The 15,188-nt window shown below is 39.4% G+C and overlaps 3 protein-coding genes and 1 long non-coding RNA gene across 4 annotated transcripts; 1 reads left to right on the forward strand and 3 right to left on the reverse strand.

Annotated features, from left to right (window-relative positions):
* Positions 1–1,004: 1,004 nt before the first annotated feature.
* On the reverse strand, positions 1,005–1,629 carry c4h10orf53 (chromosome 4 C10orf53 homolog). The gene is made up of 3 exons (XM_034682113.1): positions 1,434–1,629; positions 1,233–1,352; positions 1,005–1,117 (listed from the first exon to the last, which is right to left on the reverse strand). Exons 1-3 carry the CDS (start codon positions 1,525–1,527, stop codon positions 1,053–1,055), a joined length of 279 nt encoding a protein of 92 aa, XP_034538004.1. The 5' UTR covers positions 1,528–1,629; the 3' UTR covers positions 1,005–1,052.
* Positions 1,164–4,481, forward strand: LOC117811688. Its single transcript, XR_004631049.1, has 3 exons — positions 1,164–1,490; positions 3,914–4,018; positions 4,201–4,481. It is a non-coding gene; the product is annotated as an uncharacterized LOC117811688 (long non-coding RNA).
* chata (choline O-acetyltransferase a) lies at positions 3,092–11,957 on the reverse strand. The gene is made up of 15 exons (XM_034682111.1): positions 11,951–11,957; positions 11,569–11,638; positions 11,032–11,223; positions 10,407–10,525; positions 9,662–9,715; positions 9,395–9,575; positions 7,278–7,455; positions 6,996–7,165; positions 6,400–6,500; positions 6,159–6,287; positions 5,541–5,663; positions 5,307–5,448; positions 5,111–5,173; positions 4,877–5,014; positions 3,092–4,321 (listed from the first exon to the last, which is right to left on the reverse strand). Exons 2-15 carry the CDS (start codon positions 11,614–11,616, stop codon positions 3,890–3,892), a joined length of 2,070 nt encoding a protein of 689 aa, XP_034538002.1. The 5' UTR covers positions 11,617–11,638; positions 11,951–11,957; the 3' UTR covers positions 3,092–3,889.
* A 1,340-nt stretch (positions 11,958–13,297) lies between these two features.
* On the reverse strand, positions 13,298–14,945 carry slc18a3a (solute carrier family 18 member 3a). The gene has a single exon (XM_034682112.1). It carries the CDS (start codon positions 14,899–14,901, stop codon positions 13,342–13,344), a length of 1,560 nt encoding a protein of 519 aa, XP_034538003.1. The 5' UTR covers positions 14,902–14,945; the 3' UTR covers positions 13,298–13,341.
* Between the last annotated feature and the right edge of the window lie 243 nt (positions 14,946–15,188).

Genomic DNA, 15,188 nt, shown 5'->3' on the forward strand with positions numbered 1-15,188 from the left:
TCTTCACCTCATATTTGGTCCTTTTTGGGGGTAAATTTCTTTAACTCTTAAACCACAACTTTTTCTATCCTTGCAGCTCTACTGTCACCACGGTTTTCTTTTACCTTTATTTCATATTTGTCACATGTGGCCGGATGTGCTGTTCCTAAGAATTACATGTAAACAGACTAGATATAAATAAATATATGAGTGAAATACTTATGGCTTGTTAACCCCCTCAAGTGGCATGAAGCATAAATTAGCTCATCCCTTTTCTCACCCTCTGTGCATCATGTATGTACCCTGTCTATTCCTGCTTCTGAAGTGCATGCAACAGACAGCATATTGAACATAAATGTTATGCCTGGAGACAGAAATTTCCCCAAATACCTTTTTGGATTAATAAAACCAGGTTTTCTTGGTTTTAGTTGGTCATTGCTTATTAAAAATAACACAAAAATGACTTAAACTAACTAAAATAAGCCCGGGGAATGCTCTATTTGAGCTCAACATGAACATTAATACTACATTTTTACTGTTTTTTACATACCCATTTAAAAAGAGTGGCCCAGGAGATGTGTTTAAATGAAGTAAATATTGTTTTTAAATGATGCAAACTACCAATATTAAGTGATTTAACATATGGCGGTTACAGTGAATGTGACAAATTGGGGTGGGCCCATGGGCAGTAGTCTTTGTTTTTATGATTTAATGTTCATTTAATGGTTGACATTTGCATTAACTGTATGGCCTTTTGAAATGCTCTTTATTTTGCACATGTCCTTTGAGGCATTGTAAAGAACTTTGTAACATGAAAAGTACTCTCTTTAAATAAAGATTATTATTATTATTACTATTATTATTATTAGTCTATGTTATAATGTAGTGTGTGCAGTTAAAACCAACAACCAACAACACACCTTTAAATTCATGCAGCAACACAAAACTTAGAGTACGGCCACATTTACATACATAATGAAAATATATTTAATAAACTGGGTTGTTGAATGAGAAAAATACAAATGTACATAGATACATTTTTATTAAAACGCTCAAATAGTGGACTATTATCTTCAATAAGCATTCTCCACAGCATTCACCGCTTCCGTACAAACAGGGTCCAGTATTCCATCTCCACCTGGGGGAAAGAATCACAGCAGTCTGTTGGTTTCTTGGGTGTAACTCTGCAGTGACATCATGACTGCCCAGCCAAACATTCAGTCCTGGTCTCCGTCAAAGCTAGCCGAACTCACCAAACTCCAGCTGCTTAATATCACATCTGAAAGCGACCTCCCCGTGGACCACGAGCTCCACCATGTTCCACTCGCGCGTTTCTTCCAGGACGCACTGGTGCCCGCGTGCTCTCAGAGCGGCTGTGGACATATTAGACGGACAATGTTTGACCTCATGTAAAAAAGTCAAAGCAGAAGACAACACGCGGAAGAGACACATACCCTGGAGACCCTGCAGACGGAGAGTCCGGGGTTTGACGATCCCACAAGATTCATAAGGTCCGTAACAAATTGTCACACGCGCTAGTTTCGGCATTGTTAGATGTGGTCACCTAGGTAACTATAACCAGAGGCGTCGCCAGGAATTCTGGCCCCCCTGAAAGTATAGTGGGCCCCATCACCACAGCCAGCCCTACAAAATATAACATTGCTGCTATAATACTAGATTGCATTAAACAAAAATATATGCTTAAAACTATCCTGGTTAACTGACTCAAATCTAAGCTATGTATCAATTTTATTTATTTTACAATTTCTCCAAATGTAACTGCACAATATTGACTGGCAACCTCTTTATTTGAATCCAAGTGACTTGTTGAATAACAACAAGGGGGCATTATTTGGTATAATCTAACTTCATCCAGTAAAATAAAACTCTAAAAACCTACAGTTTACTTTCAATCAGATCCAGTCACACTTGATGCTGTGAAAATATGACAACTCCCCACTTTAGGCATGAGACGTGCATCTCACGGAGCTGAGACTCCCCTTTTTTCCAGAAAGGAATTCTGAATGTTTGTTTATTTATTCAGACAATTTTAGTTATCTTATTGCCTTTATAACAAAACAAAAGAAAAGCGTAGTAGAAAACACAATTTATTTCAGGCCCATTAAGGGTCCCCCTCCCCTCTTGGGCCCGAGGTTGTCAGTCCCACTTTTCCACCCACTACCACGCCCTTGACTGTAACACAAAGAACCTGTTAATAACATTGCCTTCTCTCTTTAAAAAAAGAAAAAAAGTGTCCAGAAAACCCAGTTGCTTTTTAACAAAAAATTATTTGTAATTTATCAAGTGAGGCTTTATGCTCTAACAACCTTTTGTTAGTGTGTTGTAGTAGGTTAGATACCAAAACATGACACATTTAAAACCGTGTAGATCCCTAGTCTTTGCATAAGGATACAATATACATATTATAGTTACAGCCAATATATAAGAAAATACCTTTATTATATATTTGACTCAGTAGCATTTTTTCACAAATAAGGTAGAATAATTTATGTTAAATATGTTCTAATAGTTTTATAAAAAAAACACAAAACTTCTCAACCAATAGTTGATGGTTGAAATTAGGCTTTTAGCTAGCACTGACATATTAGCCGTGATATTGGTTTATTTGCATTTTTCTTGTAAAAAAATATTAAATAAATTGACACAAGGAGTGATATATAAAGAGAAAAAAAAGGTCAGATTTCCATAAACTAAAAGAAAATACTGATTCCACAATGTGACTTATGCATACATTTAGAGCAGTTACACAAATGCTCATATGCTTTAATAATACCTGTAACTTGCCATAACTAAAAATTGTGTAAAGTGACACTTTTCTTATTAAACAACCACAGTACATTTCTTAAAATTAGAACAGGAATTGATATATCTTTATTTCATTTAGATAGACTTCACTTTCTTTAAATCTTTAGTATACTCAATTAATATCATACTTGGACAGTAAACACAGTGATCACCTCTGGTTTGTAAGTTTCATAAACTTACTAGTCAAATTTACATTTACACCCTGTAACATTAAGACAAATCATACAAAAATAAATCACTTAATTTAAATATTCTGCTCATAAATTTACATTAACACAGTTCTGATAAGACGTTACATTGTCTGATGTAACAGTATCCCTTTAAATCCTGGTTGCTTTATGTTTCATGTGTACACAAGCACAGTATGAGTCCCAGTATGTGGTTTACAATACAGCACTAAACGTCTATAGACTTTCTTGAATATACTGTATAGTTGGCACGATTGACACAACAGTTTGAGACAGCACAAATGGAAATTGCATAGAAGATTCTAGTTATAAAGTGCACCATAATCTTCAGAAAATCTATGGACAGCAGCATGCGGTTTGCACATTGACGTATGGTGAGACAATCAGCCATTTATCATAACTCACAGACTATTTGTCCTCTGTCAAACTGACTGACAGGCTTTATGGACAAAATAATACAGACATGAACAAGGCCAAATTAATCTGGAGTGTATTTTTTTTCCCTCTTCATTTGTTTCCTTATTTCCCCTCAAACCTCAGCTGTATCACTGATGGTCACAAGCCATAAATTCACTATTTTCTTTGGCTGATTCCCCTCAAATTAGTGCAAAACTATAGATAGATTAAATTTGGCTTGAATTATAAGCTCTGTCCTCATTTTGACAGACACCCTGAATAATACTATATAATATAATATTTTTTGTGACAACAGCACAGACCTGTAATATTCTCTAACAATACTTAGCTCATCATCAGCACTTGAGACATAGCACATACATTTAACAACAAACAGCTCTACTTATTATTTTTGTCACAGTTATAGTGTATAATTTGTAAATGATGCAGCACAAAAATGAAAGACACACTTCAGTTATTTCACCAGCACAGAGAGCTTCCTATGATTTACTTCCATTTTTCAGAGCTTGTGCCTCTCCTTGAGATGAAGTCTGGGTTTGAGCCTCCACTGTGGTCTGCGCAGCTGTTCTCAGTGCAACATGAGGCAGTGTCTGCTGGTTCTTGCTCAGGTCTGTCGGTCTCTGTGGCACTTTGATTTGCCAATTTTTGTCCGTTTGGGTATTTGTCTCCAGCGTCTGACCCTGTTTTTGCCTGCTGGAGTCTGAGCTGGAGTTACATTTATTGCACAAATCTCTCATGTCCAGGAGTCCCTGCACCAAGCACTTGACAAACTCTGCTGAACTTGTTTCAGGACTTTCACGGAAACTGGACACGCAGAAGATGATGTGGTCTGACTGAGGGTTGTAGCACGCTCCGTATCCATTTGGAACCACAGGACCGTAACAGCAGAACATCTCTACAGTAGTAGGAACCTGAAAGAAGAGTAAATCCTGCTTACAGCTTTGCTAGTATGTCCAAATGTTGCTGTAGGAGGAAAGGCAAGACTATCCATAGATGTCTGTTGTAAATTTAAACTACAGTTCTGACCTTAATAACCCACCTGCACCAAATAAAAACATCTTTGTGTTTTTAGTTACCTGTTGGCTTCTAATGGGTAGAAAAAATACAGCCTCACTTCCCATGATGCAAGTCAGACGTCTATTATTTATAGCCGCAATTTATCAGTTAAGCGATTGAGGTAAAAATGATTGACAACTAATCAATAATTGACAATTGTTTTACAAGGAAATATCTCTAAATGTTTACAAATTTCTCATATGTGACTATTTGGAGTCTTGTGTGCTACTTTATAGAATTTATTTTCTTTATGGACAGCATGACGGATCAGTTTATTGAGGTCTTCTGACAATTAATGGACAGTGACAATATTTATAAAATCTTGGCTCTTAAATTCTGCCTTCCTTTAGGTGACATATTCATGCTTTCAATTGATTTTCAGTTTATTAGAATCAGATAGATGACTTTACCTGACTAGTTGAGAGGATGAACTGATTACTGATGAGATGAGCTTCATCTCTGAATATTTCCGGCTTCTCCATCTTCAGTTCCTGTGCTATTTCTCGTAGTCCCAGCATGTGATTGTCTATTGCCAACCCCGTAATAGCCTGGAAAGGATAAAGAATACTTATTCTATGGATTTTTCTTTGATATGTTAAGTTAACATTGCTATCATAGTCTGCATGAAGTTAGGGGAATGTTACCAGAATTGTGTACTTTGTCTGGGCGGTAATTGCACCTCGTAACATCTCCATCTTTTCTGCATCCTGGAGAAACAAACATCTGAAAATCAATGCTTGGCTGAAGTTAACTAACAGTATTCACGCTGAGATTCTACACATCAGCAGTGCTCATTTTAATTGGACAGTTTGGGTCCATATCTTCAGGACAACATCTTACGCTTGCACTCTGTTTCCCATCAGTCATTGCTTTTGCAAAGGCCAGGGCTTCTGGTGTAGCTGAGCGAATGTTGTCCACTCTGCCCTCCTGAAAACGTCGTATAGAAGCACTCTCATAGGTCGACACTGGTCTGCCATGACATCTGAAGCACACACACAAAGAGAAAACCTTGTACCCTAGAACTTCAAGTTAATATGATTAGTAAGAAACCTGTTATATTCATCATTTTGTCACCTGTAGTACGCCAGCTGAAGGGCAACTTGTATGTAAGCATCTGGACTCATTTTCTGCTTCTTGATGAACTCTTTCCCGTAGTCGTAAGATTTGTGGACATTCATATCCAGATTTTTCACCTGCCTGAAAAAAACAGTAAATCCTACTGTAAGCTGAAAGCAGTCAATTTAATGGAGCTCATAACTTTTTATATGGCATCTTTTCATATGAACATGCAGCTCATAGTTCACAAGGACGAATAGAGGAAAAAGGACCAAATATCTTGTTGCAAGACTAAAGAATTTACAAAAATTGATATAGTGTAAGTAATTTATAAATAAAAACTAGTGGAGTAAAATAAGACAAAAAAGCTCAGAAGTGTATAAAAAAATTATAAAAACCTGTACATCAGGTTCTAATGTTTGTCCAAATTAAAAGCCAAATGAAAAAAATGGACCTTGGATTTGGTTGGAAAATACCAAAAGAGCTTGCTTCTTAAATATCTAGTGATCAAGTTCTTTCTGTTTTTAAGGACATAAAAACAGATGACACTCTTAACGGTCCTTTTGTGTAGCACTTTGAGAACATTAAAAGAACAGCATTGATTAATTTGTTTGAGATGCCACCGTGAAGCCAGACCTCTGTAGTTTGTCAGCAGAAGAAGCGAGGAGCTTGTGAATCTCTGGAGTGCATTTCCAACGTAGCCTGCGCGGTGCATGCAGATCGCTCACACTCGCAGCCCTGACCAGCTTTGATGGGCTGCCAATCCTAATGCATCACAACAACATAACATCATTTTGCGTTGTTCTTCAGATATTGTTGTATATTTAATGTATGAATGCAAACCCATCACATACACATTCAGCATGTCATGTCTTACATGTATTTTAGTAGATACTCTGTGCACTGCACAAGGACAATTCCCTCAAATGGTGAATGTTCACACACGACGCCACAGCAGCCGTCAGCTCCTACAACAAACTGACACAGTCATGCTTTTTTCAGCAGGATTTTCATTAGTGCACCTAACTGCAGTGCTGGATCATTTAACATTCAACTATTTCTATTTGTAGTTTTATGCTGTACTTTTGTGCATTCATGTGCATGTTTAAACTATGTTCCTTCATATATTATATTTCCTCATTCTGCAGTGAAGAAATTATTAAAAGAAAGATGAAATGAATATACAGTAAATAAGTAATCTGAATTCTTTATCAAAACATCTCCATCAGAGGTCATGTTAATAACCACCGGCTTTTAATCCTATGGGATGATCCGGTTTGCGTCTGAATTTCTTTCAATGTGAATTTTTATTTTGGCTTGGGATTGGCTAATTACCTCCTCCTGCACTTTGAGATATGGAGTTAAATTTTTCATTCTCCTCTCCCTCACATATATTCCATAAATCCATTACCTACTTTTTCTCAGTATCATATGTCTAACCACTTCTCAAAGAAATTGTAAGTGCCCACTAACCTGCATGGGCTTGTCATACCATCGGTTGCCCCCATTCTTGGCCACTCCTCCACCATGCAGCATCAACAGGGCGCGTGTGGTGTCCGTTAGCTCTGGTCCTGTGGCCTCATCCAAGCAGACCAGACACATACAACGCTCGATCATGTCCAAAGAGTCTCTGTTTGTAGACTCTACAGTAAAAAACATTTGAAAAAGTCAGTCTGATGTGATAAATAGACTTGCTAACACTGAGACCTTCCAACTGAAAAGAGATATTTTCATGAAGAAAAGTCTTAAACATACCTCTCATCAGCACGCTCCGGGACTCTGCCCACTCTGTGCGGCCATCCGAAGTGAGTAGACCAATAGGTGGGAGCCGTTCTTCCTCATTGTCAGCCATCTTGGCGATCTTCTCCAGCTGAGTGAGTAGGTCTCTTTCATTCAGTCGGCGGAAGTTGATCACCACATCCAGCACAAAAAACTACACAGAGGTTAAAATTGGATACAAGCTTTTTTAGTTTACTCATGGTTAAGGTCTCACTTTGAATTAGCTGGGAGTCATTGCTTTGGACTAACATAAAGAAATATTTCATAGACAAATAAGGGTATCAGAAAGAATACGGCTGTTGAGGGGAAACAGAGGATTTAAGCAAAATCCCCTTTTATTTCAAATTTCAGCAGTTGTTGCCTTTTTTCTTATTCTTATCAAAGCCAAAATAATATGTAGAAAAAACAAAATTTGACATTTTGTAAAACAAAAAAAGCAACGATTAAGGAAACTATTTCCAACCCCAACTCAGTCAAGGCAGATGTCTGTCTAACATGAGTCTGGTTCTGCTCGAGGTTTCTGCCTGTTGAAAGGAAGTTGTTCCTTACCGCTGTGACTTGCTAAATGCTGAAAAGTGCTCTACTCACAGCTGATCATAATGAGATAAGACTGAGTCTTACCCTGTCTTGATGTTGGGTCTTTGTTAATGATATAACATAGAGTGTGGTCTTGTCATCTCAGTGATGTGACCCAATTGTTTCTCAAGAGGGGTCATTACACCACCAGACAGTGGTTGCCAAATTGAAAATGCTGTCTCTGACTGACCTGTGGCTAAGCTAGAAATGTAGCTGAGGCTGCAACCTTACTACACATAACAGCTATAACGCCCCCACCTGTTAGGCAAGTCAGCTACACATCACTCCTAGCCTTGACGCAATCAAAATGGATGTGTTGTAAAAACTGTCTGTTGTGGAAGACACTGCATGAAGTCAAACTCACTCCCAGAAACCACTTCATGTAATGGTGACAAAAAAAACAACAATAATCCTTGTTCTGAGCAATGACCTGTATATTGGGCGCTAATAGGTTGATAAGAATGAAATTTACTTTTATCTTATTAAGTCTGGATGGTGTTTGTCCTGCAAAGAAAATCTTAAAGCGAAACCGTGTCTGGATCTTGATGCATCTCTTCACACTCAGATATTATTAGAAAACTTGCTGATACCAGAGAGGCTCATTAGTAGGATCTGTTTTTTATGGAGCTTTAGTCTTAAGTGACAACCCTGGTCCACTACTGGTCTAATTGAAAGACTCTGGCAATGTCACTGAGCGTCTATTCTGTGGATCTGGAAAGGTGCAGTGCTGAAACTTGTGCAATGATGTGCAAATGTCACACATATTGTAATAAATAACTTGGAAGAGAGAACTTGTCAGTGAGCTGTGGCTGTTATTCACTCATTTGGAAATGTGTTGGCTTAATACCATCAGAGTCTGTTTACAGTACCAGAAGACACAATTCAGTGATGATCCATATGTTGTGCTGTAACACAAACACAGTGTGTTGTCTAGCTGTCAGTGTAATTAAGGGAAACTGTCACTATAACTATTGTTCTCTGTCTATCATGAGGTGGTCTATTCTGGATTTATCCATGCTATTTGTAGCACTTTATTATCTGCTAAAGCTCAGTGGTTTAGTATGAAAGCTTGTTCTTTACATTCTGATGGAGACAACGTGTCACATGGTTGAAATCCCCCCGGAAAAAAAACACACCAAGTGGACTTTTCTTGTCCAAATCATTTAATGAAGAAGCTGTAGAAGCTGTTAAGAACTCTGGCACTGTAAGCCTTCAGTCTGCTGATTACTTTTACCAGTTACAGATGAATCATCTTTGAATCAATTCTTTTCTCCAACGAACAATTCAAATTCAAAGACTTTCATTTGCTTGAATATCACCAAAAATATCCTTTAATTATGAGGTGACTACCTTTTTTTCTTTGGTTAACAGTTTGATGAATTATTGCAGCCTTCAAAGCAAACTCAAGTTGCAGTTGGCAGCAGTATGACGCAGCTCATATACCCAGGAAAAGCTACTTGTGATTAGAATAATTGTTAAACTAGTTCAAGATAACTCAAGCTTTAGATATGTCTGACCTGGTTTTTACAAGCCACAATGATGTGTTCAGGTTCAGGCATCACGCTGCTCTCTTGAGCCACCAGTGTGTCCCTCTCAGGCCCCGGTAGGCGGTAGGAAGTGAAGAGGCGATAATACTGCTCCATACACAGAGGGGTCCCAGCCAACTGCCCCCGAGCGTAGTCCACCGGCAGAGCACGTCTACACACGGACACACACACGTTAATTTGTATATTACCTATGGATAAAGATCATTCAGCTGTGATTTACTTTAAACATTAACTCACGCATCAAGAAGAGTCTTGTACTCCAGAACACCAGAAATTAAGTGTGCAGCAAACCTAAGAAAGAAAAACATTACATTGTCAGATACTTGTAGAAATACACACATATGGAACACACTGTGCTTTAGTTTCTTCTGTATTTGGAGTGTTAACTCTTTGAATATCTAAGCCACTGTATTATAATTAACAGTATGAAAGCGAAATGTAAATCACCTGGTTAAGGATGCAGTGACGGATCAATACCATGTTAACTAAAGCACAGCCTTCATTGCCTATTAACCTTGCTACTAGCAGGGTGGCCTGGCCTCTCACCCCTCAAGGTGTTCTGAGTAATAACCCTATCTGTCACTGTGTTACAAGGAAGTGTATAATTTGTTATAATCTATCAAAGCCGACCTTTGAGTAATTTGTAAACTTCACTGTCTGTTGGGGTGCTGGTTGTCCCAGCAGTTTGGGAACATGCCCAATGTACAGAGGCTGCAGTGGTTGCTGGTTCAGCTCCTTGCATTGACCCTTTGATGCATGTCATCCCCCACTCTCTGCTCCCCACATTTCCTGTATATAATACAAATCTCCACTGTCATTTCTCAAGTCTTATAATCCAAACTATGCATTTTAGTAGTGGGTTTAACCTTTTCAGGATGCTATGAAATCTTGTTACTGTATCAGCCAGTAATTGATTGGCGGAAAAAGGTCACAATAAGGTTTGTCTTGTGGTTTATCTGTTTGGTCGCACAGTGTCTTGTACCTCAAAGAGTCTATTGGAGCCTTGAAGTTCTGCCGTGGGAAAACCATCACAGGGCTGGAGTTGACAGGTAGAGATAATCTGTTGTTCAGGTACATGTCATTCAGCCAGTATTCATACACCTGCAATCAGAAATATTCAGGCAAAAGTTCATAATGATTAAAGGAAGTTAGAGAACCAGTATAAGGGAATAGAAAATTAGATGAAAAGCAACTTTCAATTTGAAATTGATTGATGATTACACGTGGACTGAGTCGTTTACTTTGCGTTTGTAAATCCAGATCTTTTGAAAGGTTTGTTCACATCAGTTTAATGTAACCATTAGCTTCAGTATCTATAAGATGTTTTTTCTGAAAGGCAAATCTTTCAGCGATTGATTCATAATTTGTATTTCTATTCAAATGTTAAAAAAATCACTGATGTAACTTTGCATTCTCACCAACATGTTATTTCCAGAATAGTTAGTCCTTACTGTATCATCAAGCAACTTGAGAAATAATCACTCATGAATTGTGTTTAATTTGCATGAAAAAAAAGCTCAGTGGTGAAAGTTGAAATCAACTTGTTTGGTGATGAGATATCACTCCAACACTTCACTGTTGTTGGTGTCTTTTTAAATTGTATTTACCCAGTTGGCCTTGTTGGTCCTCCTCTCCTCCAGTTTGCTCTGCAGTAGCTCCCCCACTCCTCCAGGGGCTCCAAACTGCTCCACGATGTTTTGGGTCTTTTTGAACTGCTCCTCAGTGAGCAGGTGCTTCATACACCTCAGGTAGGTGTCCAGAGTGTCCTTCAGGGGCGGGAGAGGCAGCTTAGGGATACCCTGGATAGGATGAGGGATAATACACCTGAATAAATAACAAGTTGTTTTTTTATGTGAAATGTTGGACTACATAAAACTTGAAAAGTGTGCTCTGATACATCCATCACATCACATAAAAAAATGTTAAAACTGAATAATGATAATTAGAATTGTAATCTTATAAAAAAGCCAACATAGAAAACTATTTACTTCCCTTGACTTTGGATGAGAGAACAATTAATTAAAATGTAATTTTCTATATATTAATTCGTTTCTGATTGAATTGTAGATAAGATTAAACTCATGCTTATTCCATTGAAATTAATCTATGCCCATTTAGAGAAATAAGACAGAAATGACATTTACATCTCCGCCTCCTGAGTCTTTGGAGGGCTCTTGGTCCAGGACTGGCATGTTGACGGCGCAGAGGGGAAGACTGTGTCCACAAATACATCAAGATCAGATACAGGTTTATGTGAAAGAGCTTTGAAATTACTATCAGACATTATCACAGTCTAATTAAGGCCGGGTTTCTTTAAATGTCACACTTTCAGGGGTGAATATTTAAGACAAGTTTACATGAGCTGCTCAATAAAGAATATTTAAACAGTTAAAAGGAAAGAAGTCTGGGAGGTGCATAGTGTCATGTTCAAATAAATTTAACAGACATAGTATTTGTTTAGCATCAATTAAATTAATTAATGTAACATAAATGAATCTAATTCAGTAAATAAATAGTTTTACTCACCAGAAGGAACAGCAAATAATCCCAGACGTCCCGGTGCTCCAATCAGGACTTTATCCCTCTACTCTTGTCTCCATTTCGGGCAGAAATCCATTCAAATGTTCCCACTTTGGTCCTTCATCATTGTCTTTAAATCCCCTGCATGGCACGAGCACAACTCCCTCGCTGGCTGAGAAGAGATGCTGAGAGGGTACCTCACTCTCCTGCCAGCCAAGCTCCTCCCAGAAGTCTTTCTATTCGCCGAGAAGTTTATTTGACTCTTCAGATCTTCACCGCACCTCATATTTAGACAGCGGCTGAGTGCCTCACGCAGTCACGAAGAACAATTAGGGTGTCTTTGGCGTAGACTTTGGCGGCCTGAATTTCAGCACTTTTTGCGCGTAATTTTGGCACATGCTTTGCCTCCACCTCGCTGCGTCTTATTGGTTAATTGGCGCTATGTGTTTGATATCAGATACCAAGATTTCTTTTTTCTTTTTTGACGATGTGTTGATTCTTTTTTCTACAATTTTTTTGTAATTCTGTTAGGTTTTCCTTTTTTAATAGACTCAAATATAACATTTCGGCTGATGTATTTTGCAACAGAAAACCATCCCGGTGCATGATTGAACATGTTTAATATTCTTTTCTACAGATAAGGCGTGTTTAAAGTCTGAAATGTGTAATTGATCATGTATCATAAACAATATTTTAAAAGAAGCATTGTATGATGATGAACACTTTTTTTTCCATTTGTAGAGAAAAATACATCTCATATTGCACAAAATAGTATAACCACTCAAATAAATAATTTCCACGAACCCTATCATTCACATAATATTCATTTAATTATGTACATGAATATACATCTATGTACAATCTTTGTTATAATATGAGGCTATGCATTCCAAAGTACATCATCCAAAAACAAAATAAAAGAAACAGACAAGATGCAGATTTCACTTCATGTCCATCTGTTGTTTCTCTCTAAAACACACAGTCAGTATTGCATATTCAGTTTAGCAGCACAACTCTGGCAAAATGAACACAGATTACATTAAAGACGCATACAGTACAGCTGTTCGTTTGTTAAAATACATTTACACATGATCCCTGAATACGATATGAGTCAGTTTCTGATACAGTGCTAAATACTGTTAATGACTGGACATTTATCTCAACAAAACTTTAATCACAATACTCTCACTTGAAGATGAACAAACGCCAGCGCGCGCCTTTCTACTGCGAAAGCTTGAAGCTACTTGATTTGACAACCCCCGCAGGGATTGTCACCAGAAGCAGTGAATAATTTAGCCTGTTACACAATCCTAATCGTGTTAAGCAGTTGATTGAATCTGACAGAATGCACACAACTCTACATTGGCACTTTGACAGTTTTACAAGTTAAAGGTCTTTTACGCATACTCTCCCCCTGAGGATTCCTCCTCTGAATACGACCGCTGCGCAAAGGTTTCAATACCATTCTCATCGATTGTTGTACACAAACCCTTCCTCTTTTTCTCTCGCTGCTCCATCTTAATCGTATCATACAGTCCCGTTGGTCCATCCTCCAGGAGCATGTTACGCTCGGAGAATGAAGGTTTCATCTGTGTCACGTTTTTCAGCAGCAGGAGCGCCGGTGCGTAAAGTACATTGGCGAGGCCCATGCCTAAGTTGAGTTGCACAAAGCCCAGATTGTGCACTATCTGTCCAGCAGCCACGGGCCCCAGGGCATAGGCCACGCAGTAAGAGATGTCTGCGATGGCATACACGCTGCCATACACCGACACATGGCGAACATCCACCAGAAAGCCCAGTGTGGGCAGGAGCGCAGTGTCCACGAAGGCGATGCCAAAACAGATTCCGCACAGCGGGATCATGAGCTGTCCAAAGTTTTTACAAGCTGGCACTGTGCAGGAGCTCGCGCCGATGAACACCATACCTATGGCCCCGTAAAACCACTGTAGATGAGGGTACTTGGCTGCTAATTTGACAGTCAGGTACACACCTAAGACATGTGGGAAGAAGGCAGGGAACCATGTCATGCCGATCTCCCACTGGGAGGAATGCATGGTGTCCTCCATCCAGTTGGCGATAGTTGGCTCAAGGAAGGCGAGAGGGATGTTACAGATGATCAAAGCACCAGCCACTACGGCTATGTAAGGATCAATCATCAGTTTATAGATGGGGGTGCCCACCGGCATGTTTTCTCTCTCTTTGTTCGAGAAAGGTTTCAGTACAGTCAGACAGAAAATACCATCAATGAGGCAGATACAGGCCAGGATCAGGAAGGGCACGCGCTTCCCTGCAAACTCGTAAAGGACCCCTCCAAACGGGGGGGCAACAAGACTTCCAAAAGAGATGAAAGCCAAGGCAATACCCAGCGCTTTGCTCCTCTCCTGCTCCTCTGTGTGCCTGGCTGCGATCAGGGCGATTCCAGCGGTGTCCGCGAAAGCCGAGCCGAGGCCCTGCATGCTGCGCGCCAGGAACAGAGTCGCGTAGTTTTCCGCGAAGGCAAAAATGAGAGTGGAGAGAAACATGATATTGAGGCCGATGAAGAGTGGAAGATCATATCCTACCCTGTCTATAAAGGTACCACTCAGCGGGTTCACGAGGAGCTGCAGGATGGCCTTGGAGGCAAAAAGAACACCAATCTGTAGGTCAAAGTTTCTCTCGGTAACTTTGTGGATGGTGCTGTTTGTGGAGTTGGGGTGCGGTAAAGCAGCTTGGGCAGTATCCGCTGCTCTCTGTAGTTCTACAAGGTAATCGGGTATGATTGGCACAATCACCATGTAAAGCATGTTGTCTAATAAAAGTGCAACACAGACTATTACCATAATAATCCGTTTCTGTCGCTCTGGGTCTTGGATTACATTGCCCAGTTGTTTAGTTCTTTCGCTCATCTGGGACAGTTTGGAGGCGGCAGATTGTGCCAAATTAGTGGCTTGTCCCTCTGTGGTCCCCTCCGGCTCCATGATTTTCTCTCCTTCTGTCTCGAGACTCGTCTTTTGGAAAATAAATCGGATTCCCCCGCTTTATTTGTTTATAGAATTACGCACGCTTGGCACATCTGTTCTGTCGTTATTCTGTTTTCTTATCCAACACCGGGAGCCCTACTAATGAGCTAGATAACTTTCCTCTGCTTTACCTCTTCTCTGTCCCTTGTGCCGTCCGTCATCGCACGCGCCTTTCCACTTCCGTGACTTGGACTCGTTTTATCGCTGTCGTCCCTAGTTGCTTCATTGTCTCATATCCCGTCATT

Source organism: Notolabrus celidotus, chromosome 4 (genome assembly GCF_009762535.1).
Source record: "Notolabrus celidotus isolate fNotCel1 chromosome 4, fNotCel1.pri, whole genome shotgun sequence".
In the NCBI taxonomy this organism is placed as follows: Eukaryota; Metazoa; Chordata; class Actinopteri; order Labriformes; family Labridae; genus Notolabrus; species Notolabrus celidotus.